Source organism: Micromys minutus, assembly GCF_963924665.1.
Source record: "Micromys minutus genome assembly, chromosome: X".
Lineage (NCBI taxonomy): Eukaryota > Metazoa > Chordata > Mammalia > Rodentia > Muridae > Micromys > Micromys minutus.
Genome location: NC_137970.1, coordinates 35666442 through 35691719, shown reverse-complemented (window position 1 = coordinate 35691719; position 25278 = coordinate 35666442). Strand labels below are relative to the sequence as shown.

Sequence of the window (25278 nt, the reverse complement as noted above, 5' to 3'; positions counted from 1 at the left end):
CTGTGTTCTGGGTGCTCATGCCACAGCCTCCACAGGCCTGTGTCCCAGGTTATCTGCTGGCCCAAAGGGCAGGGTGCCTGGGTGCCTAGTCCAGGAGTACAGCCTTTCCCAGCAGTTCTGGGTACTCCCTTACTGTGGGTCTGTAAAGGAACCTTTGCCACAAGCACCACCTCCACCAAGTGCCCTCTATGTTCTGGGTACTCTGTGCATAACCTCACTAGGTCTGTGCCCCAGGTTACCTGCTGGTCTAGGTGGCAGAGTGTCTAGGTGTCTGTCTGGTCAGCAATCACGGCCTTTCCCATAAGATCTGGATACTCTCTTACTGCTGGTCTAGGTGGAAGATCTCGTTGGTGCCAGGTCACCCAGCAAAGCCTTTCTCTCCTGTATTTATTTAAGGGAGTTATTCATGTGTTTCTCAGGGCCCTCTATCATCAGCATGTGGTATGATATTAAGCCAAAATCTTGTTTTTCTGGTGTGTCTGGATATATACTACTTTCTGTGATGGGAGAGCTGGGTTCTGATGTTGCCAGGTTGTCTTGGTTTCTGTTGCTTAGATTCTTGTGCTTGTCTCTTGCCATCTTCTTATCTTTCATGTTAGTTGATCTTGTTGTATCTGAATGGAGCTCCTCTCTCTTGTGTTTCTGTGGGCCATTGGCTCTGGAGGGAGATCAGTGCTGGGTGTTCATCTCTCTATTTGCAAGCTTTGAATTCAGATGGTTATGGGCTGGCTCTAGTTCTGGGTGCAGATGGAGCCCCTTGGGCTCAGGAGGAAGAATGCTCCTGTGTCTCCTTGGTGCTCAGCTCTCTGCTGGCAGGTGGTTAGTCCTGATGGCTGTGTCAATTTTAAAGATTTTATACATGTAATTTCTATTTTGAGTAAGGGTAGTTCTGCATCCACATATGTGAACTGCATGAAGGGCTAGAAGAAGGATGCATTTTGTTCTTTGGAACTGGATTTAGTGTGGCCGTTAGCTGGCATTTAGGTGCTGGGAATCAAGGTCAGGTCCTTTTGAAAAATAAGCAGTACTCTTAACAACTGAATCATTTCTCCATTCCCAGCAAAAATATTACATTGAATCTTCACTTTCCTATAAAACTCTTAATCCTAATACATACTGCTAAAGATTTTTTTTAAATTATTGAAATTATCAAAAATATTTAAATATTTGTACATTAGGATTACTTTCAAGCATGCCCTTAAAATTCATTGTCATGTTTGTTTCATTGGTTCATCTAAACTTCTTTTTGATTTATATGATCATTATAAACCAAGAAAACTGTTCATTTTTTTTCTTTCATGATTATTACCTTGCTGATGCAAATAAATTAATTTAGATAGAATTGAGAAACAAAATTAATGGCAGATAGCAGATGCATTTGTATGTTATAAAGTGTTTTCAAAATACTAAACACTGCATCTGAGGAATGCTATCTAGCACAATATTATATATCATATATTCAAATAATCCCTCAATTATTCAATAAGAAAAAAAAAACACAAATTCTAATTCTTCTAGTTTTGTCAAACACAGAAAATTCACCCTAAGGGATTGTAGGTAGACTAAGAATGACTCTGGTTCTTAATAGAAAATGAAGAAACAAAGAAGACATTTACATGCTCACACACATACTCAGAGAAGCAGAAAATATTAAAGCATTCAAATTCTTTGCTTAATATTTTATTAATTTCCCAATACATACTTCCAGTTTATTCTAAGGTTGACTTTCATTCAGAATAACATTTCTACTATTTTTATAGTTTATTTTATGTTTATTTATGTCTACTCTGTTTTTGAATACTTTACATACCTATTTTATAAGCATTGTACTTAAAGTAGTTTAACTACAAATTTAGAACATATGTATTACTATTCATGTTGTACATATTAAAAAACAAACTTTGGCAACCTGGCCTTATGATATAATGATGATTTTCATCAATGTGTCAAAGTCCACTGTTTTTCTTTTAATAATTTTCACATTTATATCTGTCTCAGCATTATAGGGAACAACAATAAAGGGAGAACTTAAAACCTAGATCTGTGATTGTGGTTAGTATTTTTATCCTTAGTCAAGTAGCAAAATAATCCATGTTTCTTGTCTCATTACTAAGTTGCTAATGGCAGTTGATAGCTGCTGAGATACTTGCAGTCATTGTTTCTGAGAATGTGGATACTGGTAAGTTTCCGGTGGATGAACTTGTAACAATGCACACATGTATATCACTAATGGGAGTTGGTGGGGGAAAGATATGGTAAAGGAGAGAAAATATACAAGGTAGTTGTGGTCAAGAGGGAGGGATATGAACTTAGGGTGAAGTGTTTGGCAGGAGATGATATAGGGCAGTTAGATGAATTATGGGAACATAAATAATAATATGTCATTGTGTCCATGCATGGAATTCTCTAGGACAAAAAAAATTCTGTCATGTAAACAAGAAGAAAAATTAAACTAAAGTGAACTAAAATAAAGAAATAATCCTGAAACGTGAGTCTTCCATTAAATAGTCTTAATTAGAGTGAGCAGAGAAGGGACACTGTGAAGGAGAGGGGAAGTGAGGGAAAGAGTGAGAGCAGGAGGAGGAGGAAAGAGGGAAAGAGAGAGATGGGGGATTTGCAGAAGGCCCTGCACTATGGTATACTTTATTTTCTCATGTGCTCACTGTGGAAGCAGTTGAACTCTGTGTTGCTAGCATTTCCACAGTATACACTGAATGAATATCAACTATTTGTTCAATCAGCTACTGCCACTACCTCTGCTACCACTACTGTTGCTACTACTAAACAGAGAAATCCTGCAATCTCTGCTGAGAAAAGTTCTATTTGGTCTTTGCTCAGCTGATACAAGCTGAGATGACACAGATGCCTGGGGCAGCAGAAAAATTCTGACTCCAGTTAAGCTAATGACAACAGCTTGCTGAGTGGCTAAGACCTATTCTAGACTGCTTGAACCTTGTATGTAACAATATTGCATTGGAAATGAAGGAAAAGATGTTGCTCACACAATAATAAACACCATATGAATAATGCATTTGAAGATTATTGTTCCTACTGCTGTAGTTGTTGTTGTGGAATCAAATTATACAGCTTGGGCTCATCCTACTGAGAGTTTGCAGTGAAAGAATAGGATTGAAGCTGTAGAGTTAAGGAACTTGTCACATTGCTTACTAGGTTGCACAATTATCTATATTTGACAATAAATTCCTTGGGCATAAACTGCCAGCTGAACTTTGGTGATTAATAGAAGGCCTCTGTAAGAGATTGCTAGAAAACACAGGTAGAAAGTGGACATTCTAGCTCCTAAAGAGGTCTGCTCACCAAAACTTGGGCTGCTAGCCTAAGGCCAACCACAATGATGATGACATGGTTGTCCAGGCTGTTGTCTACTAAGCTTGAAGCTGACTGGGCAGCTGAAGGAAAGGGTATCTTACTAAGTAAGCATCCCCAAAGATATACTGAGAAAAACAGGCTGGTCAAAGAGTAATAAAATCCTACAGTTGCTAGCCTGAAATGACTGATAATTGAGGACACTGTGCCTGAAGTATAAGAGAATGTGACTACTAGAGCTTGAACTGTTCTGATTGTGGCCTTATTCCTTGAGGAAGCTCTGATCAAGACTATTAGAGTCACTGGACCGATGAAGCATGTTGCCTGGGCATGCAACCTTGCTCATGACATACCCTGGCACACATTGAATGTGCTGTCAGTTCCTTTCTTTGCCTTAGCCACAGAACCACCTGTGTATTAATTCATCTAAATAGTTGTGAAAGAGAAACATCTGGTTCTCACACCTGTCCTTTTTATATGCTGCTATTTGGGCAGAGAAAAAATGGACCATTAAGCAATTTTATGACACTCCTTCATTTCTGTTGGCTGACTGCCAGCATCACATTCAAATACACAATCATTATTTACCTAAGGAGCTGCCCACATTGCTACTTCTGTTCATCAGATCTAATAGTTTCATCTATTTTAGCAAACCTTTCCACATCCTCTTCACAAGATTTGACAAAGCCAGAAGTCTCTGTATCTACACATCTACAAAATTTCTGGCTACAGAAATTTTCAAGTCATAATGCTGACCACCTGTTTTTAGATCATGTTTTCGTCCTAAAAGACAAATACGGAAAATCTGGGAAATCTAAATTTTCTCACAATTCAGTATATTTGAGGACAAAGAGTAATGGCAGCATCTGTTGTTCCTTTCCCACAAGGCATTAAGAAGAGAGACGATCCAGTCTTGCAAAGTCTTCTTTATACTGCCATTAGTCTGACGTCCAGATGGGGTGCTCATGATCTTATTATCTCTCATTGGCTATGGCCTCTTAGCAGTGTTGAATTGAGAATTAAGTTTCCAACCCATTAAATTAATCAGAGGACAAATTTAAAGTATATAATTTGGTTTTCTTCCTATAAGAAATCAATCCTATGTACACAAAGTAAGACACAAAATAAGACCGCTTGTTGTTGTCTACACTGGGCATAGGATACCTCTTGCAGCACTATTCTGTAGATCCAGTACTCATCTTTTTGTTATATAGTTACTAATCATTGCAGATTCTCCCTGTCATATACTCTACAGTGGTCCTCAATTTCCAACAGTACATCTAATCCTTATCTTCCTGTTGCTTATCCTTTTCTACTTTCAATTTTCTGAATATATGGTTCATATTACTCTTTGAGTTCTGTAGTTCTTGTTCAAATATATAATTCATTTAAGAATGTCCATTTCCAGTTTTCATCCACTTTGTGGATATGAATATGAATGTTATTAAAAGTGGGTTTAGATGTTGAATTCAGTTTTGGTCTTTTTATTTTCCCAAAACAACAAGAGAAGAGGCTCCATCAAAGTAGGAGGAAAGGAGGTCTATATGGATTAACTTGATGTTATAGTTGGAGACCAATTCTTTATGCTGTTCTTTTGAAGACAAAAAAAATTTGTTTGCTATTGTTCATCATGTGATGATATTTAAAATAAATTACATTCATGGTATTTTTTAAGTCTTTGGTTCTTCTGATTCCTTGAAATTGACTTACTTTATCAAAGTTCTTTAGTTTTAGTCAATTTATTTTTTGCTATCCATATTATTTTAACACCTTCACCCAGATGTGCTTCCATGAATTTGTGCTTGTTTGGTTAACTGGTTGGTTGTTTCTTTGTCTGTTTGGTTGATAGAGGAGTTTTTTATTATTATTAAAATTTTTATGAGAGGAGAACACACCATATAACACATGTTGTTAATCTTTGGTTCAGGGTCTTCCTGCCACAACCTCTTTAACTGCTGGGAACTTTTGCTGTCCATAAAAAGAGATCTTCACCTCTGATTTTGTACTCCTATATTTATTTCTTTGGAGTTCTCAATAACTTATGAATGGCTGTGCTGCATACTTCTATCAGTATATACATAGACTAAATATTTCCAGACATTTTAAGTTTTGAAATAAGAAGCAAATATTTATTCTGGGGTATTGTGTAATGGTATTATACAAAATGCATTTGGTAATATTTCAGTTATTTTATAATTTAAAATATTAAAAACATTAAAAATCAGATGAATAGCTGTGAAAAACCTGAAGAAATTTCTTCCACTTAATAGAAAGAAAATTATAATTAAAAATATGAAAGTAAAATCAGAAAAAGGACTTCTAATAAGTTCTCAAGTAGATTGGGTAATTAGGTAATAAACTGTACAAATGTTGTAGAATAGTCAATCCATATGTCTATTGTAGCTTGAACGAATACTGAAACATTATAATAGCTCCTTTCACAGCAGTAAACTTAAAACCACAGGAAAGAGACAGTATGCCTTGAGAAAGTAAGTAGAATGGGATTATGAAAATTGTTTAAAGTAGAAGTTACAAAGAAATAATATAGACAGAAATAGAGAACAGAGTCATGCACAAAAGGAAAAATTAATCCTGTATAAAATATAATAATAACACATTTATGGATCAGAAAAATATACCATATATAAACATATTATTCATGATGTAACTTTCAGCATTTAGGAAAGTGCATAAACTGTCAGGTAACCCATTATTTGATAAATTGAAAATAACATATCCAAATTCACTTATTGAAGTTAATGTCTTATTCCTGTTAATATGCTTTATACATTATTCAAATAACAACTGGTAAATAATGTCATCCATCACTACAAAGTCATATTATGTAGAACCACTTAGTATAATTTGGATTTCAAATAAGTCCATATTAGTAAAAGAAATCCAGAAGGCAAAAGTAATTTAATAGCTCTTGCAAATTAGCCAGCAAGGTAGCCATTTATAATTGTATTTAATAGAATAGTGTACATAAGATGTGTGCAAGTAAGAGTAATAACATTTTGGTTTCACAAACTGAGGCAAAGGAAGGATTTTAAGTAATAGATGTAGAAAGAATCATGGCTATATTCTGTTTGTATGTGTTAACAACAATTTGGAGAGGCTCAGCAGCCTCATGAGTCAAAATAATTGGGTTGCACTTCCATATTTTATAAAATCTCCCTCGATCATTACTATAATTATGTACTTTTAAAAATGAGTCAGGTACTATAGCTTCAAATCACAGAGATAAGAAATTATTTTCTGTTTGTTGTGAAAGTTTTATATTAAAAGAACACATGAAATAACAATCTTACGGCACTAACACGAAAGTCATTTTGACAGCTGACAGCTACAAAGTCTCCTGTGTAATTATTCTACTCCACCCACTGATAGAGAAATGATTTTTCAAATGACCTGCAGTTTTTAAAATGGTTTCAAAATGTCTGTTTTATATACACAGCTGTTGACATCTACAAATATATAAATATCCAGGTCTAGAATCCCCAGTTGATTCAGCCACATAAATTGAAGAAAGGAGAAGGACACTAATGGATAAAAACTTATTGTTGGTGTTATATATTTTTGTACTACTACTGCATCTAGGAATGCTTTCTGCTTTCTACTTCTGTGCCAACTGCATCCCGTTTTGGCAATAGCATGAGACAAGATTAACTAAATTTCAAATATATGGGTCTTTGGTGCCAGGAAGGATGTTTCATTCATATTGAACCTTTCTGTAAAAATGAAAAGTTGAAACTGGAGAGCAAAAGAGGAAGAAGCCTATACTCTCAGAAGGATAAGGAGATTTAACAGGAAGAACTGTGTGATTTATCAGTTTTGTTAGATGGAGCTAAAAATGAGATTAGGCCTCTAAAACCAAATGCCCTTGATACAAATTTCATACTTACATCGTAGTGAAATACAAATACTAAAGGGCATGAGCAACAATATTATATATGAGTGATAAGACGCAATAGAAGTAGTGGTAGTACTGTTGACTGCAATATAAAGTTTTAATATATTACTACAAATAGGAGTGAAAGCAGTAACACATATTACATAGTTCAAACTCATTTTAAAGGATATCAGGATGCTATTTACTTCTTATCACAAGACTATGAGGAGAAATGTCCTTGCAATTTTATGAACAGGTTTCTGTAATTCAGGAAACATAAATTACTTGTCCGTGATTTACAAAGACTTAATTTTTCTTCCAATGCAAATACTGTCTTCCTGTTGTATTCTTTATTATGTTTAAAGACTACACAGCCTTGTGCTCTAGTCTTATCACTTCTTATCATATCTTAACTAAACTATGAAATTTTAATCTGATAATCCAAATGGTATATTTAAATACTATGTTTTCTTAGAATCCAAGTAAGTTCATTACCATTTTATGAACAATAGAAACATCAGTCATTATTTAAGTTTTGACCTACACTGTAGTCTACATTTAAAGCCAAATAAACACATGATAATGATTTTCCCCATACGTTGTAAAAGAACATTCTTCTTGTCCTATATAGTCAACTCTCCTGAAAATGTGGGATCCAGATTTTTTGTATAATTAATGATTCTGGAAATCAGCAGTTATTTCATAAGTGTGTAAATTCCCTCGGAGAGATTATATATTTATTGAATGTGTCACAACTTCCTTATTGTTTGTTTGCTCTTTTCAGCAAAAAGGTCAACAGTAATGATTGGGTACTACTTTAATATATAGGTTTTTAAGCCATTTGATGAGCAGAAACAAAGCAAGCATTAAATATTTAGAGTAATTTTTAAAAATTCTGGTATTGCCGCGAGTATCAAATTTCATGTATTACCATAACATTGCAAATCAGCTGTCACCCTACAGAGACAGGGTTACATCAGGAAAAGGAGAAATACTGAGGACATTCATGTGAAGCTACATTCAAAAGATTAAGAACCAGTTAAGCTTAAGAAAAAGAAAGGGATAACTAACTTTACAGACAGAAAATCCATGTTCTCTTTAAACTTCAGCCATTCTTGTTCAGCCCATTCATTCATTCCTAAACTAAAACAAAAGACTATTTTCCTACTATGCTTTATAGTAATTAAACATTGAAAAAACTAAAGACATCACATGGTTATATATTCTAAACTCACTGAGAATGCACTGCAAAGTAGAATTAGAAAGAAAACCAGATTGAAGGACACAGTGACAATATGATCTAACAATGGCCAATGATTCACTGTATAACGGTCACTACTTTCATCTTGATTCATGTTTTAACATGTTAGAAGTGTACTTTTTTACTTATGAAAATAAGAAAAAGGGAAGATGAAGGACTAAATAATAGTAGTAGTCCTGAGTGATTAAATATTGACTTGGAATCTGTGTCCCTAATATTAGACTATGGAATTCTTACTCTTTCCAGCTAAATGTATAAAATGCATGTGTTAGACAAAATAAAATTATGTGCATAGTAGGCAAATATAAGTTAGCAATATTTGAAAATAGGAGAAACATAAAATTGATAAATCTAAAAAGTTCATGTGCAAAATAATAATTATAATATACTGATTCACTGCATAGATATATCTGTGTTCTTTACTTGAGATAAAAATGAATTTATTTAAAATTTATTACATATTCATTAGTAGAATGAAAGGCTGCCTACATTGAACGTCAAAAGTACTTAATAGATAAACAATATAACTACTTCCTTGTTTTTAATTTATCATGAAATAATTTGTGGTTTAAAAGGTAATTTAGACATATTTATTAGATACTGATTTGGCATTAAAGTAACAATAATTGAAATATATATATATACATACATATATATATATATACATATATATATATTCTGTAATACAGATTTAGCTATTGACTAGCCTATTTTTTAAAAATTTTTTATTGAATGTGTTTTATTTACATTTCAAATGTTATCCCCTTTCCCAATTTCACTTTCATGAACCACCTACCTTTTCCCCCTCCAGAAACTTCTCATCCTATCCCTCTCCCTTGCTTCTATGAGGGTGTTTCTCTGCCTACCTCCCCAAATACAATCTCCCACCTCCAAACCCTGAAATTCTCCAACTTTGGGACATTGAGCCTTGGCAAAACTAAAGGCTTATACCTCCCACTGATGCCCAACAAGGCCATCCTCTGCTACATATGCAGTTGGAGACATGGGTCTGTCCATGTGTACTCTTTGGGTAGTGATTTAGTCCCTGGGAGCTCTTGTTGGTTGGTATTGGTGTTCTTATGGAGTTGCAAACCCCTTCAGTTCCTTTAGTTCTTTCTTAAACTCCTCCATTGGGGACCCAATTCTCAGTTGGCTGCGGATATCCACTTCTGTATTTGTCAGGCTGTGACACAGGCTCTCAGAGACAGCTAAAGATCAGGCTCCTATCAGCATGTACTTCTTGGCATCAATAGTATCTGGGTTTGGTGGCTATATATGGGTTGGATCTCCAGGTGAGGCAGTATCTGGATGGCCTCTCCTTCAGTCTTGGCTCCAAACTAAAACTACTTTTGTTCCCGTCCAGCAGGTCCAGTTATTCAGGGTCCCAAAGAGGCACTAACTGAGGGTCAAGGGGGTAGAGAGAGAAAGGAAACCAAGCAAGGTTCTGTAGTCAAAGTTTCCTTTAATTGGCACAGGTTATTTCTTTTATACAAGGGGATGGAATACAGGGTGAGCATTTATTGTTTTATTGATTTAAATACAGGATCAACGATCCAGTCTACAAAGAATGGTCTGGTACTTACTAAACACTCCTTTTTCAACTTTTAAATGATATACTTTATATTCAATCCTCAGCATCACATAATATTAAATATCCATACATACAAATAGCAAGCAAAAATATAACCTTATACTTTTGTCTTCTTTTGCTCTAAATTATTCAAAGAAAAACTTCCCCCAATTTTATTGAATATTTTATGTATTTAGATTTCAAATGTTACTGCTTTCCCGGTTCTACCCTCTTCCATCCCCACAACCATGTGCTTCTATGAGGATGACCTGCTTCCCATTGAACAACTCCTACTTCAAAGCCTGGGCATGCCCCTATAATGGGGAAATGAACCTTTACAGAACCAAGGGCTTCTCCTCCTGGTGTGACAAAACGTCATTGTTTGTTACATATGCAGGTGGAGCCATGGGTCCCTCCATGTGTATTCTTTGGTTGATGGTTTAGTCTCCTGGTGATCTGTGGTGTCTGCTTGATTGATATTGTAGTTCTATCAGTGAAACTGCAAACCCCTTTAGCTCCTTCAGTTCTTTTTCTAACACCTCCATGGTGATTACCATAATCTGTACAATGCTCGACTCCAAGAATTTGCATGTATATGTCTCAGGCTTTGGCAGAACCTCTCAAGAGACATCTATATCACACAACTGTCAGAAAGCACTTTTTGACATAAGCAATAGAGACTGAGTTAGGCGACTCCATATGGGATGCATCCCCAGGCAGAGAAGTCTCTGGATGGCCTTTATATCAGTCTGTGCTTCACTTGTTGTCTCTATATTACCTCCTGTGAGTATTTTGATCACCCTTCTAAAAGGGACTGAAGCATCCACATTTTGGTCTTCTTTCTCCTTGTACTTCATATGATTTGTGAATTGTATCTTGAGTATTCTGAAATTTGGGGCTAATATACACTTATCAGTGAGTGCAAAAAATGTGTGTTTACTTATTGCTTTGCCTCACTGATGATGTATTATAGTTTGATCCATTAGACTAAACATTTCAAAAAGTCATTTTTTAATAGCTGAGTAGTACTCTGCTGTGTAAATGTACCACGTTTTCTGTATCCATTCCTCTGTTAAAGGACCTCTGGGTTCTTTCCAACTTCTGGCTATTGTGAATAAGGCTACGATAAACATAGTGGAACATGTGTCATTTTATATGTTGAAGATTCTTTTCAGTATATGCTGAGGAGTGGTATAACTAGGTCATCAGGTAGTACTATGTCCAATTTTCAGAGAAACCAGCCAAGAGATTTTCAGAGTGGTTTTACCAGCTTGCAATCCCACCAAAAATGGAGGAGTGTTCTACTTTTTCTACATCCTTGACAGCAACAATTGTCACCTGACTGACTGTTCAATCTTATCCGTTCTGACTGGTATGAGGTAGAATCCCAGGGTTGGTTTCATTTGAGTTTCATGATGACTAAGGATGTTGAATATTTCTTTGGGTTCTTCTCAGCCGTTTCCTCAGTTTGCTTAGCCCTTTACCCCATTTTAAGGTGGTTATTTGATGCTCTGGAGTTTACATTCTATAGATATTAGCCTATGAGTTTGAGACTCTTCCCCATTTAATCTTTTATTAGTTTCAATGTATTTCCTTTTATATGGAGGTCCTTGATTTCCTTGGACTTGATCATTGTATTAGGAGATATGAATGAATCCATTTGCATTATTCCACATACAGTCCTCTAGTTGAACCAGCACTATCTGTTGAAATGTATTTTATTCCACTGGATGATTTTAGCTCCTTTGTGAATTATCAAGTAAAAATAGTTGTTTGTGTTCATTTCTGGGTCTTCATTTCTATTGCATTGATCTAACTTTATTTCTCTGAACTAATACCATATAGTTTTTATCATGAATACTCAGTGATATAGCTTGAGGTCAAGGATGGTGATTTTCCCAGAAGATCTATAGTTGACAATAATTTTTGCTATCCTGAGAATTGTTATTCCAAATAAATTTAAAACTTATTCTTTCTTTATAACTATGAAGAATTGGATTTGGATTTTGATAGGGAATGTGTTGAATCTGTAAAATGCTTTTGGAAAGATGACAATTTTACAATATTCATTCTACCAATCCATGAGTATGGGAGATTTCTTTTCATCTTTTCAGATCTTTGATTTCATCATTCAGAGATTTGAAGTTCTTGTCATACATATCTTTCACTTGCTTGGCTAGGGTCACATCAAGGTATTTTACATTATTTGTGACTGTTGAGAAGGGTGTTGATTCCGTAATTTCTTTCTCAGCCTGTTTATCCTTTGAGTAGAGTAAGGCTACTGATTTCTTTTAGTTAATTTTATATCTAGCCACTTTGCTGAAGTTGTTTATCAATGGTAAGATTTCTCTGGTGGTATTTTGGTAGTCATTTATGCATTCTATATCATCTGCAAATAGTGATACTTTGACTTTTTCCCTTCCAATTTGTATCCCTTTGACTTCATTTTGTTATATAATTGCTCTTGGCTAGAACTTCCAGTACTATCTTGAATAGGAAGGGAGAGACTATGCAGCCTTGACTACTTCCTGAATTTAGTAGGATTGCTTCAACTTTTTCACCATTTAGTTTGATGTTGTCTACTGGTTTGATGTACATTGCTTTTAATATTTTAATTTGTAGGTCTTGAATTCCAGATCTTTCCAAGGCTTTTATCATGAAGGTGTCTTGAATTATGTCAAAAGTTTTCTCAGCATCTAATGGATCATTGTGTGTTTTGTTTTGTTATTCCTTGAGTTTGATTATATAATGGATTTTGTTGATGGATTTCTATATAGAGAGCTACCCCTGCATTCATGGGATGAATCCTATTTAATCATTGTGAATGATCCTTCTGATATGTTCTTGGATTTTATTTGCAATAATTTTATTAAGTATTTTTACATTGATGTTCATGAGGGAAATCGGTCTTAAGTTCTCTTTCTTTGTAGGGTCTTTGTGTGGTCTATGTATGAGTGTAATTGTGGCTTCAAAGAATGAGTTAGGTAGTGTTCCTTCTGTTCCTATTTTGCTGAATACTTTAGAGAGTGTTGGTATTTGATCTTCTATAAAGGTCTGATAGAATTATTAACTAAATCCATCTGGTCCTGGGCTTTTTTTTTTTTTTTTTTTTTTTTTTTTTTTTTTTTTTTTTTTTTTTTTTTACTGCTTCTATATCTTTAAGGGATAGAAAACTAATTATTTGCCTTATCTGATCCTTATTTAACTTTGGTTCTTGTTATCTGCCTAGAAAAGTTTTCATTTAATTCAGATTCTCCAGTTTTGTTGAACATTGGCTTTTGTAGTAGAATCTGATGATTTTTAAAAATGTCCTAAGTTTTGGTTGTTATATCTTTGTTTTCACTTCATATTTTGTTAATTTAGAAACTCTTTATAGCTTCTGATTAGTATGGCTAAGGATTTATCTCTCTTGTTATTTTTCTCTAAAACCAGTTCCTGGTTTTGTTGATTCTTCGTACAGTTTTTTTTTTTCTTTAATTTCTACTTAGTTTATTTCAGCCATTAATTAGATTATTTTCTGACATATACTCCTTTTGTGTACATTTGATTTTTGTTGTTGTTCTAGAGCTTTCTGGTGTGCTGTCTAGCTGTTAGTGTGTGATCTTTCTTTCTACTTTATTAGAGCTTCTCAGAGCTTTGAGTTTTCATGTTAATACTGCTTTCATTTTATCCCATAAGTTTGGGTGTGTTCTGACTTCATTTTAACTAAATTTTAAAGTCTTGAATTTCTTTTTTTTTTTTTTCTTCCTTGACCAAGTCTCCATTGAGTAGCATATTGCTCAGCTTTCATGTATATGTGGGATTTCTCTTATTTTTGTTATTAAAGGATAGCATTAGTAGCTGAAAATATCCACTGCAAGGAGAAACTATGCTCTAGAAAATGCAAGAAATTGATCTTCTTTCTACAAAGCCAAAGAAAGATAAGCACACAAATACAATTCCACCTGTATCACACAGAAAAGAAACTCAGGAAGTCACAATCAGTATTCCTTAATATTTCTTACATCAATAGACCAAATACCCTCAAAAAAGACACAGACTGACAGACTGGATATCTAAAGAGGACCCAAAATTTTGCTGCATACAAAAACCCACCTCAGGGACAGACAGAGACTTCCTCAGAGTAAAAAACTGGAAAACAGTTTACAAGCAAATGTCCCAAGAAACAAGCTGGGGTAACCATTTTAATATCAAATAAATTTGACTTTCTACCAAGTGTTATCAAAAGGATAAGGAAGGACACTTCATACAAAGGAAAAAATCTACCAAAATGAAATCTTAAATCTGTATAACTCTGCTCCAAATATAAGGGCACCTACATTCATAAAAGAAACTTTACTAAAGCTCAAAGCACACATTTTACCACACACAATACTAGTGGCAGATGTCAACACCCCAATCTAATAAATGGATAGATCATCAAAACTGAATCTAAATAGAGACACAGTGAAACTAATAAACGGTAGAAATTAAATGGATTTAACAGTTAAATATAGAACTTTTCATCCTAAAACAAAAGAATATACCTTTTTCTCAGCACCTCATAGCACCTTTTCCAAAATTGACCATGTTATAGATCAAAACTGTAGGCTTCAACAGATATAAGATGATTGAAATATTACCATGCATCCTCTCAAAAATATTATCATGATTTCTATTTCTAATTACTCTACATTTTAACCATGGTTTAGAATTCAACAAGAAGAAAAATTGGATGGAGACTTATTTCACTAGTTTTGTAAAATTCATGAGTAAAATATTGACCTTTGGCACAACAATATCCAGGTTTTAAACAAATGTATATATATGTGTCAACCTATTGATTCATTTCAGTACTTTTATCCAAATTTCGTTTTGTCCCATGGTCATCAATCAATTTTCCACTTATGAAGTATAAAATTGCAATAATAGTTACATGACATTATTTGTATCTTCACTTTGCACTTCATAGATAAGTAGTACTCTTCTATTTCTCTATTTAATTTGCCTGTTTTAACATAAAAACCTATGTTAGTAATTCCTGCCATCCTTAAGTTTCCTTCATTCTTTTCATTGTTCTATGAAATAATTTTTCAGTTTAATCCAGATACAATTTGTGAGGAAAATGAATATAATGTAAAAGTCTTATTGCACAAAGCCAAGTGCTATTTAGTTTGTAAACACTAGACAATCCAATGAAATAAAAGAAAGCAACATCTGCGAAAAAACATTTTGTAGACAATTGGAAATTTGCATGTGTGTTCTAATTGAGATATTACTGTATCCGTGTTAAATTAATTGGTGTAATTAAAAAAAAAAAAGCAACACCACAAAATAACCATTGAATTTTGTATATTTTCTCTTTATTTATTTTACTCATTAACCAGATTATGTTAATACTTGGTTGGCACCATTTGCTTTCCATTCAGAATAGGTCACATATAAATTCTGCTTTGTTACAGGAACTCCACATACTGTATGAAAGTATCCATCTCACTGACAGTAGGAGAAAATGACACTGCATTCTGCTACAATTCCAAGATGAAGTACTTTGAAAAAGCTGAACTTAGCAAAAGCAAGGAAATTTCATGCCGTGACATAGAGGACTTTTTATTACCAACAAGGGAACCTGAAATCCTTTGGTACAAGGTATGGACTGCAAGATTTCATTGCCTGACAATGTTTCAATGTCTATTTTATTGTAGATAAATCTAGATTAAAGATGAAGGATATAGCTCATGTCTAATAGAGTATTATAGCAAGTTGTCCTCATCTCATAAGATTTTTATGAGATTTTATTTTATGTGTTTAAGTATTTTTTAAATTTATTTCTATGTACGATATGTATGCAGAACCCACAGAGACAATTAGATCCCTAGGACTGGAGTTATAGGTGAATGTGATGGGTTACATAGGAATTAGGAATTGGGCCTGGGTCTTCTTTTAATTGTCTACCCATCTCAACAACCCCATGTTATTGTACATTTTAAAAGCAGCACCTCTGATGAATAAAATATTAGTCAATATTTGTACTGTTGGTCTACCATAAAAGCTGCTGTATTTATATTTGGATCTTATATATAGCAACAGCTGTTCAACAAATTTGGAAATTAAAATGTTTTGAACAAATAATTCTGGGCATATCATTTAAGTATACCCCATGGCAAAGAAGAAGCAATAGTTATTTTCTCCTGTGATAAAATTGTATCTTAATTTTAATGAAATATCATATTCAATGATCATGACATCGTCTATATACTAATAATTTTCAAATATAATTTGCTTAATAAATAACAACAAAGGAAACAAACAATTTAATTAGTAATATTTTGTTCAAATGAAGAAAAAACAGTCCCTGTTGCTGTCATGTCACTTATATTAATTGATCCTCCAAAGCTATTTAGATTCTAAGCTTCTTTATATCACCTAAGAACACTTTTGGTCTTTAATATGCTTAAAAAGTGAATATAGAAACTATGAGTATTTATATGAAGTGGTTTATTCACCCATAAAAATCGTACTTTAGTATTTTCTTTGTCCAATTGGACATGTCAGCAACTGGGCCTTATATCATATAGTATATACCAAGCAGAATCAGAATAGAAACCCTTATACTTGCTAGTGATTTTTTTAAAATACTATTAAAATTAAGCAATAAGCATAAACAAGTTCAAAAAATTCTTCAGAATTAACAATATTTTCCCATAAACAACTTTAACTCTGAATAACAAGCATTGAAATTTCAGAATATCAAAGCAAGTGCTGAAAGGTTTGCCCACTCTTTCCTTGGTATTTTGTCCTAGAGAATGTCAAAAATCATGAAATTATTAGCTCCCCTTGTTTCCCTTCTGGAAGGAAGGAGTCTTGTTTCTTCAATTTTAATAACTGAGTACATCTCATTTGAGGCTTTCTGAACTTGTCATCCTCAGTAAACTAACTTATTTGAGCATTATGAGACACATATTTTCTAAAGCCACATATTTTTTCTGGCATTTGTGTGTGAACATTCTAGACTTGATGCTTTGTTTATCACTAATAAGTTGATTTTGATATATATATATATATATATATATATATATATATATATATATATATGCCTTTCAATTAAAATTAATTCAGCTTCTGTTAAATTTTGATGGTTTCACATTGTTTATTCAAAGAAGTTTCCACTTTTTGATAGTCATTTAATCTATAAAAGGATCATTATAGAAGTGGGATGTAGAGATGTATATCAGTTTCAGTTGTCTTTAGTTAAGACTTAACCTTATGCTATATAAATAGTGTAAATTAAGGCCCTAATTTTAGGATTGGAGAGATGGCTCAGCAGTTAAGAACATTGACTGCTCTTTCCGAGGTCCTGAGTTCAAATACCAGAAACCGCATTGTGACTCAATATCATCTGTAATGCAATCTCCTCCCTCTCCTGGTGGGTCTGAAGACAGCTATAGTGTATTTATATATAATAAATAAATAGATCTTTTACAAAAGGACCTATCTATAAAGTAAAATACTATAATGTACAATTAATGCTATTATGACTGCTTATACAACAAATATAAGTATATGACAGCTATAGTTTGGTACAAAAAAACCAACTTTTTTCTACACATAATTACACAGAGGTCTGACCCATATAAGAGTTTTAAAAATTTAACTTGCCAATAAATAAATTTACATGTTTATGACTTCAAAAGTGTTAAAATAATTTTTTCATTACTTTAAATACTATTCTGAGAATTAGGATATATATTGTGACAAAAATTGCAGAAATCTCTTGAGCCAATAACATTAAAATAAAAAGATTATAATTAAGTATGTCTAATAATAATTAAAATTATATTTGTGGGATGTGGGAAATGATGAGTCCTTATTCACTAATAATGAGAATATAATCTAGTCTAACTTTTACCCAAATCTTTATAGGTTTGTTTTTAAAATGTTCAAAATAAAAACTTCCATATGGGAGTACTATACCACACTTGGGATAGATTCAAAGAATTCTGTATCATACCACAGAGCTACATATTTACCTATTCCCATTGTTCCATTTACACAATAGTAAGGAAAAGTATCATGTATAGATAACATTTAGAGATGAATGGAAAAAAAATGTGCTATGTGTCTACAATGAACTTTTGTTCAACCATAAAGAAACTAATAATAATAACTTCAATAAAGTAGATCTGAAAAGTACTAAATTAAGTGAAACTTCCCAGTCTCAAAAAAATCACAATTTCTTATATGCAGATTTTGTTTGAGGACATGCAAATAAGAGTTTGCAAAAGTTAGAATAGATTATCAAACTAGACAGGAGAGCATAAGAGGGAAAAGAAGCTGCTAAAGCCAACTATAGAAGTCAAGTTAAATGAATGCAGGTGAAATGGAAAAACAAGGCTACTGAGCCTGCAAAGCCACAATAAGAAGAGAGAAGATGGAGATGAAAAGTACACAAAAGAAACAATAAAAGCATACAGTGTTTGGACAAATACCATAATAAAACTATTTTTTTGTGTTCATAGAAATTAAAAAGACCTTGTATGTAAATGCAAATTGTTTCTTCAATGGATTATAGAATTCACTTAATATGTAGAGGTTTAATTTTTATAAATGTAATTACATTTTGAAAGAATTTTGGAAGAGAAATTTAATTATTTGCATTTAAATTTTATGTTGAGTGTGATTAACAGGTATATGATATTACTGAAGCTAGAGAGTCACTGTGTCTACTACAGAGGTAACACCATAATATAACAATAAAACTAATCTTAAAAGAAAGTCCCTGAGTTTTATATATATATATATATATATATATATATATATATATATATATATATATATATATATATATAACATTATATGTATATATATGTATATATTATATATATAATAATTTAGTATTAAATACAAATTACTATCTCCTGTAAAACTTAATGTATAAAAAATTGCTTCGAAAATGATTGCATATACATATAATCCCACCATGAGTCAGGTTAATGAAGACTTCAATTCTAATCTAAGTTACACAGAAATTTCAAGATGAGCTTGTGTTACAGAAGACCTTTTTGTTATTTTTTTGTTTGGTTTGATTTGGCTTGGTTGTTTTGGGTTTTGTTTTGCTTTAGAAATGAAACGAAAATTATCACTTTAGTAGTTTAAATAATTTAACTTTTTTCTTACCATGCATACTACCCAATTTAATGTTGTTTGTGTAGGAATGTAGAACTAAAACATGGAGACCAAGTATTGTGTTCAAAAGAGATACCTTGCTTATAAAAGAAGTCAAAGAAGATGACATTGGAAACTACACCTGTGAATTAAAATATGGAAGCTTTGTTGTGAGAAGAACCACTGAGTTAACTGTTACAGGTAACCACAGACTTTAGTATTTCAATTAGAAGTAAAGAAACTGCCTTTTGAGTAGGTCTCAGGCTGTGTATTGATGTTTTTCAATCTCAGTAATGAAAGAAGCACTCAACTAAATGCTAAGTGGATTCCTATAGGTGAAATTTATTCCTCCTTGTTTTAAATTCATATTGTGCTGAAATACATTTGGAAGGTTAAATAGAATATGTTTAGGGAATTATACAAATGTTAGCTTTTGAAAGTACTTGAAATAATGAGTTTACAATTTTTGAAGATCATGCTTGTATTTTGTAGTGGAGTCATTTTTAGAACAATTTTCTAGAGTGGTGAAATAGAATATATGAAATCTACCCCTGTATTTCTGTTGTGCTACACATTAGACAAATCATTTTTCTCCTCACTTATCATTATATAGAAGACACATATGATCTCATGGGGTTAAAAATAACAATTTCAGAAAAAAAAGTGTTTTTAGAAATGTGATTTTTTTTTCTTTATAGAGATCAAGGAATCATCATATCTTCTTATTGTAAAAAGTAACCAAAATAGAATCAGAGTACTACTGATTAAAGGCAACATAAAATTTGCCAATCTAAAAATCCTAGTGTATTATTGTAAATTCCAGAATGCTAACTTACTCATGTACAAAATGATACTGATGTTCCTTTATTGTTGAATATAGTTGCTGCTATCCTGGGTTTTTACTATTCCAAATGAATTGTCAAATTGTTCTTTCTAACTCTATGAGGAATTGAGGTGGGATTTTGATGGGGATTGCCTTGAATCTGTAAGCTGTTTTGAGAAAGATGACCATTTTTACTATGTTGATCCTATCCACGTACAGGGAAGATTTTTCCATCTTCTTATACCTTCTTCAACTTTTTTCTTCAGAGACTTGTTCTTGTCATACAGGTCCTTCACTTGCTTAGTTAGGGTCACACCAAGGTATTTCATATTGTCTTTGACTATTGTCAAGGGTGTTTCCCTAATTTGTTCCTCAGCATATTTATGCTTTCAGTAGAAAATAAATCTACTGATTTGTTTGAGTTAATTTTATATCTAGATACTTTGCTCAGGTTGTTTATCGGGTGTAGGAGTTCTCTGATGGAATTTTGGGGGTTATTTAAGTATACTATCATATCATCTGCAAATCATCATATTTTGACTTCTTCCTTTCAGTCTTGTATTCCTTTGAGTTCCTTTTGCTGTCAAATTACTCTTGGCCTTGACTTCCAGTACTATATTGAATAGGGAGGGGAGAGTGGACATCCTTGTTTAGTACTTGAGTTTAGTGATATTGCTTCAAATTTCTCATCATTTAGTTTGATGTTGGCTACTGGTTTGCTGTATATTGCTTTTACTATGTTTTGGTACTTAACCATGTCTCTAGCCCCACACAACTTCATTTTTATTAATATTTTGACAATACATTTTAATGATTTTATAAAGCAAGGTGTTAAACAAAATGAGTGGCATCTAAGTATTATAAATCTTCCAATCAGTTAAAAACAAGTAATTTCTAGGATTCAGAAAGAAACAAAATAAGAGAATAGGAAAATGTTCTGTCTTGAAAAAGAAATTCCTAAATAAATATGAGACTTAAACCCACTAGTCAGGAGTTAAGAAAGAAAAAAACTAACTGGAAAATAAAACAAAAATAATGAGAAAACTGGTATAAAGAATTATAGTTTCAGTAACATTTTTGTACTTGGTACAACATTTTCACAGAGTTAATATAGCCATATATTTAAACAAGTTTCCAATCAACCATGGACTAAATTTATACTTTCAAAAGGTACATAATCCTTCTCCTCTTGTGGATGAGAAAGCTGAGGCAAAGAAAGGTTAAGTGGCTTTATCAAGGTCACAAGGTGTCACAGTGACAAATGTAGGAATAAAATTTAATTCCATGAACTTCAGTCTATGATTTACTCTTCAAGATAATTAAAAGTAAGACATTGTAGTTTTCATACTAGCTCTGCTGATCGCAATGAAATATTTATAATTTAAGTTCAATGGAAACACATTGAATTGAGACCTTTAATATTTCTGTCACTGATGTAATTAAATGGCATGTTTCTTGGTCTAGCTTGAGGCTAAATCTTTATTTTATGTAGATAAGTAAAAAGTGAAGTGCAGCATGTATACACAGCATAAGTGATGAATTATGTATTTCTAGTTCACATGTGATTATAAATATGTATATCTATGAATATATACTATAGATCTGAACTTAAATTGTTTTTAGTTTTAAGATTTATTTTTAAACTTTTTGTTTAAATAATAATTATCTGTTTGAATAATCAAGTATAAGTACTCTTTATTTGATTTATACTCTCCTTTTCCATGACCACCCAATTTTTTCTCAAATTTATAACATTTTACTCTGATATCTTCTGAATCCATTTCGAGTTTCTCACATGTATATGTGTTTAGCACTGACCACATAGACTTGGATTCTGTATCAAGGAGCTCATTACTAGAGAAGACTGATTTCTCAGTAGGAATCTATATTTTATTGGTTTGTCAACATCACTTCTTTACTTCCAGGACTACACTATAAAATTCAATATGCTATGATTCTATTCTCTACCCTGTACATCAACGTTTATTTATATGTGATCCTTTTTAAGCCAAATCAGTGACAAGGAGTAGAATAGAGGTTATGGTGCTTATGAGATTTAGTAATGTTGCATTACTGTTTAAGAGGTACAGGCGTCTCAATTTAGGATGAATAATTTTAAAAAATTAGAAATAGATGGACTGATAGCTACTGTAAATATAATTGATACCAATAAACTTTATGCTTAATGTCAGCACTTTTTATTACATGTTTTTATTTATTTTTTTTTCATCAGCAAAACTAGCTTTAAGCACAACATTTCAATTTGAGCACCCATTTCAATTCAGAAACTGGTGTGGAAAGTTTCACAGACAAGTTAAAGGAAAACTCCAACCAATATGTTAAATTTTCTCAGTCTCATTAAATCAGAAATTGAAAATACACCCTGTGACAATACAGTTCTAGTGAGGATAGATGATTATGCATCTAAATGTAAAGTTCTAAAGATTAAAAAGTAACAGAATGCCAAATCTCAGAAGATTAAAAAACTGCAGCATATTTATGACACTTAAGTCTGAATATTTTCAATAAATGTGGTAACTTAAATGTCCCAACATAATTAGTAGTTTATTCCGTGCTGACACTATTAAATTCAACAGCATAAAATGTTAAGAAGAGTTAATGGTTCAAATGCATTCCAGAATAATTTGTTACATTAATTTTAACATAATGATATATCAACATATATACCAGTTTGTTTATTTTTATTTATAATAATCGAATTCAATATATACCTATTACTAATTTTATTATTACTACTGAGTAGGCTAAGCAGGTATAAGAGTTTTCCTCTATGAATGTCAGAGTTAAATCCTTGGTGCCTACTCTATCTTGTGCCCTACTTATTTGTCTCAATATTATTTTAAAATGGGTTTTGTTAGATTATAATTACTTCATTTTTCCTTCTCTTTTTCTGCCGTCCAACCCCTCACTCCAGATTTCACTCTCAAATCATAGTCTCTTATTCTTTAATAATTGTTACATACACACATACATTCATATATATGTATATACATGCACAAACTGTTCTGTCCATATAATATTACTTGTGTGGATGATTTTAGTATTGACCTGTTATATTCAGATAGCCAATTGTGCTTACACACACACACACACACAGACACACACACACACACACACACACACACACACACACACACACTGGGGTAGAGAAGAATATTTATCCCATCCACTATCATTGCTTAGTGACCTGTAGCTCATTGACTAGGACTGAGTCTTTCTAGGCTTTAACCCTTCTGCACTATCAATTTCTATTGGTGCATTCCTTGTCTATATCTTCTTTAGGTAACAATAATGTTTGTAAGTGTAGATTTTCTACAAATTCTAGGAGACACAATTTCAGAGCAAGTTTTCTGAACCATCTACAATGTCTCTGACTCTAAGGTGCAGGAGTCGGGTGGTAGGTTTATCCGTTGAACACAGGCTAAACAAATCTGTATTTGTATTAGTTGTAGTTTTCTGTAATATTCTCCACCTAATGCAAAACTAAGACAATAAAAAAACAAAACAAAACAACCAAAAAATAAATAAAAACTTTTCTTTTATTCTTTTTTTTCCAAGCTGTGACTGTTTATTAACTAACCAGATAATAAAAATCCGTGGGGGACACCTGAGTTCATAAGTATATTAAGCCTATTTATCTAGTCTTCCCTGTTGCCATCATCTCTACCTTCTACAAAATGAGTTGTCTTTTTCTTCATTCCACCTCATGGGAAAGATAATTTGAAGGGCCACAGGAAGTTATTTGCTTCCTTGAAGAACTGTATAGATCTCATGAATTAGATCCTCCATGCAGATGATGCAAAATTTACTAAGAGATCAAGCAATCAAGAAATTATCTGTCAAGGCGATCAGCTTTTTATTATTTTTCCATAGCCTCGCTTGTAGATGAGCTCATTTACTGATATGAGGTTGGAATACCCCAAGCAATGTATGGTTCCATAGTCCTCAGCATGTGAATTGAAACCTTATTGAGCCTAACAAAGCTGCCATTGAAGTGCTGAAGATGAAGAAGCTGCAACACCTTGAGCACCTTTGGGCTTACTCCACTAATACCCCAGATCCTGATGGCAAAGGCAAATTTTGGTTCTGCAGGAACATAGAAGTTTCCAGCCTTTCTTGCCATCCTAGATATCTGAATCTCAGTCTGGTACATCTGCCTGTAATCTTTGTGATAGTGCTTTGCCTTCTCATAGGTGAACTTCCTCCTTGCATTCCTCAGTATCTTCAGGGCAAAGTTCATCCTCAGGTACTTCACCTTCAACTCTGTGAAATTCTTAGCTTTTTCTTAAGGATTTCTGGCATATCAGGAACCTGTTTCTTAAGGGTTTTTGGCAGAGCGGACCGATTCTGGACATAACCTGAAAGTCTGAGATCTACCTTTCATGATACAAGAAGGTACCATGCAAGCTTCCCAAGGTGAAAAACAAATAATAAACATATTTAGCAAAGATACCATTAACTATAAACATAACCAGCATGGACAATAATAACCTTAAGTTGCCATTTGGGGTGTGGGTATCCATGTCCTGTTGACAAAAACAACAAAGAAAAAAGAAAAAAGAGAAAGCTCTCTGAAGGGAGTTAAGTCCAGTTCAACAAGAAGGAAATTATTTCTTCTACTAGAAACATAACCAGTGTTGTAGGGCAAGTAGACCATAAAACAAAACAAAACAACAGACCAAAAAAAAAAAAAAAAAAAAGAATCAAAACAAAACAACTACAACTGCCACCATATTAAACAAAACTTATTAGTGTGATAAAAGTAACAAAAACTTCCAGATATTTGTTTCTTGGTATAAATGAAGCTAAAACGATTTGTTTGATCAAGAGGCCTCTCTTGAAATTGATGACATTATAACGTCTCAAATTTAGTGCTTCCAAATGAAAAAAAAATACACAAAATCAACAACTGAATCATTGCACAACCATTCTAATAATTATATTGCTATATCATGGTGTTATTAATAAATTAAGGACAGGTCCATGGTACGTTGGAAGAGCTAAGCAATGATTTCCATCCTAAGCAGTAGGATCCCTGGGAGCTCAGAAGAGCTGCGGGAACACTTTCCATCCTAAGCAGAAGGGTCCCTGGGAGCTCTGAAGACCAGCAGAAACACTTTCTATCCTAAGCAGAAGAGTGAGTCAACTTATATCTGAGTCTGTTCTATCTCAGAAAAAGTTGCACAGAGTACTCATATTCAAGTAGCAAAACTGAACTGGGGTGCACACTTCTGACCCAA

The 25278-nt window shown here is 33.0% G+C and overlaps 1 protein-coding gene across 1 annotated transcript in view; it reads left to right on the top strand.

Annotated features, from left to right (window-relative positions):
- The window catches only part of IL1RAPL1 (interleukin 1 receptor accessory protein like 1), a gene marked incomplete at both ends in the record, with an annotated part of 1250687 nt that overhangs the window by 608891 nt on the left and 616518 nt on the right, over positions 1-25278 (top strand). Inside the window, 2 exons of the mRNA XM_080909541.1 lie at positions 15492-15678; positions 19242-19395. Of these exons, the coding sequence (XP_080765667.1) occupies positions 15492-15678; positions 19242-19395 (341 nt within the window). The remainder of the gene's footprint in view (positions 1-15491; positions 15679-19241; positions 19396-25278) is intronic.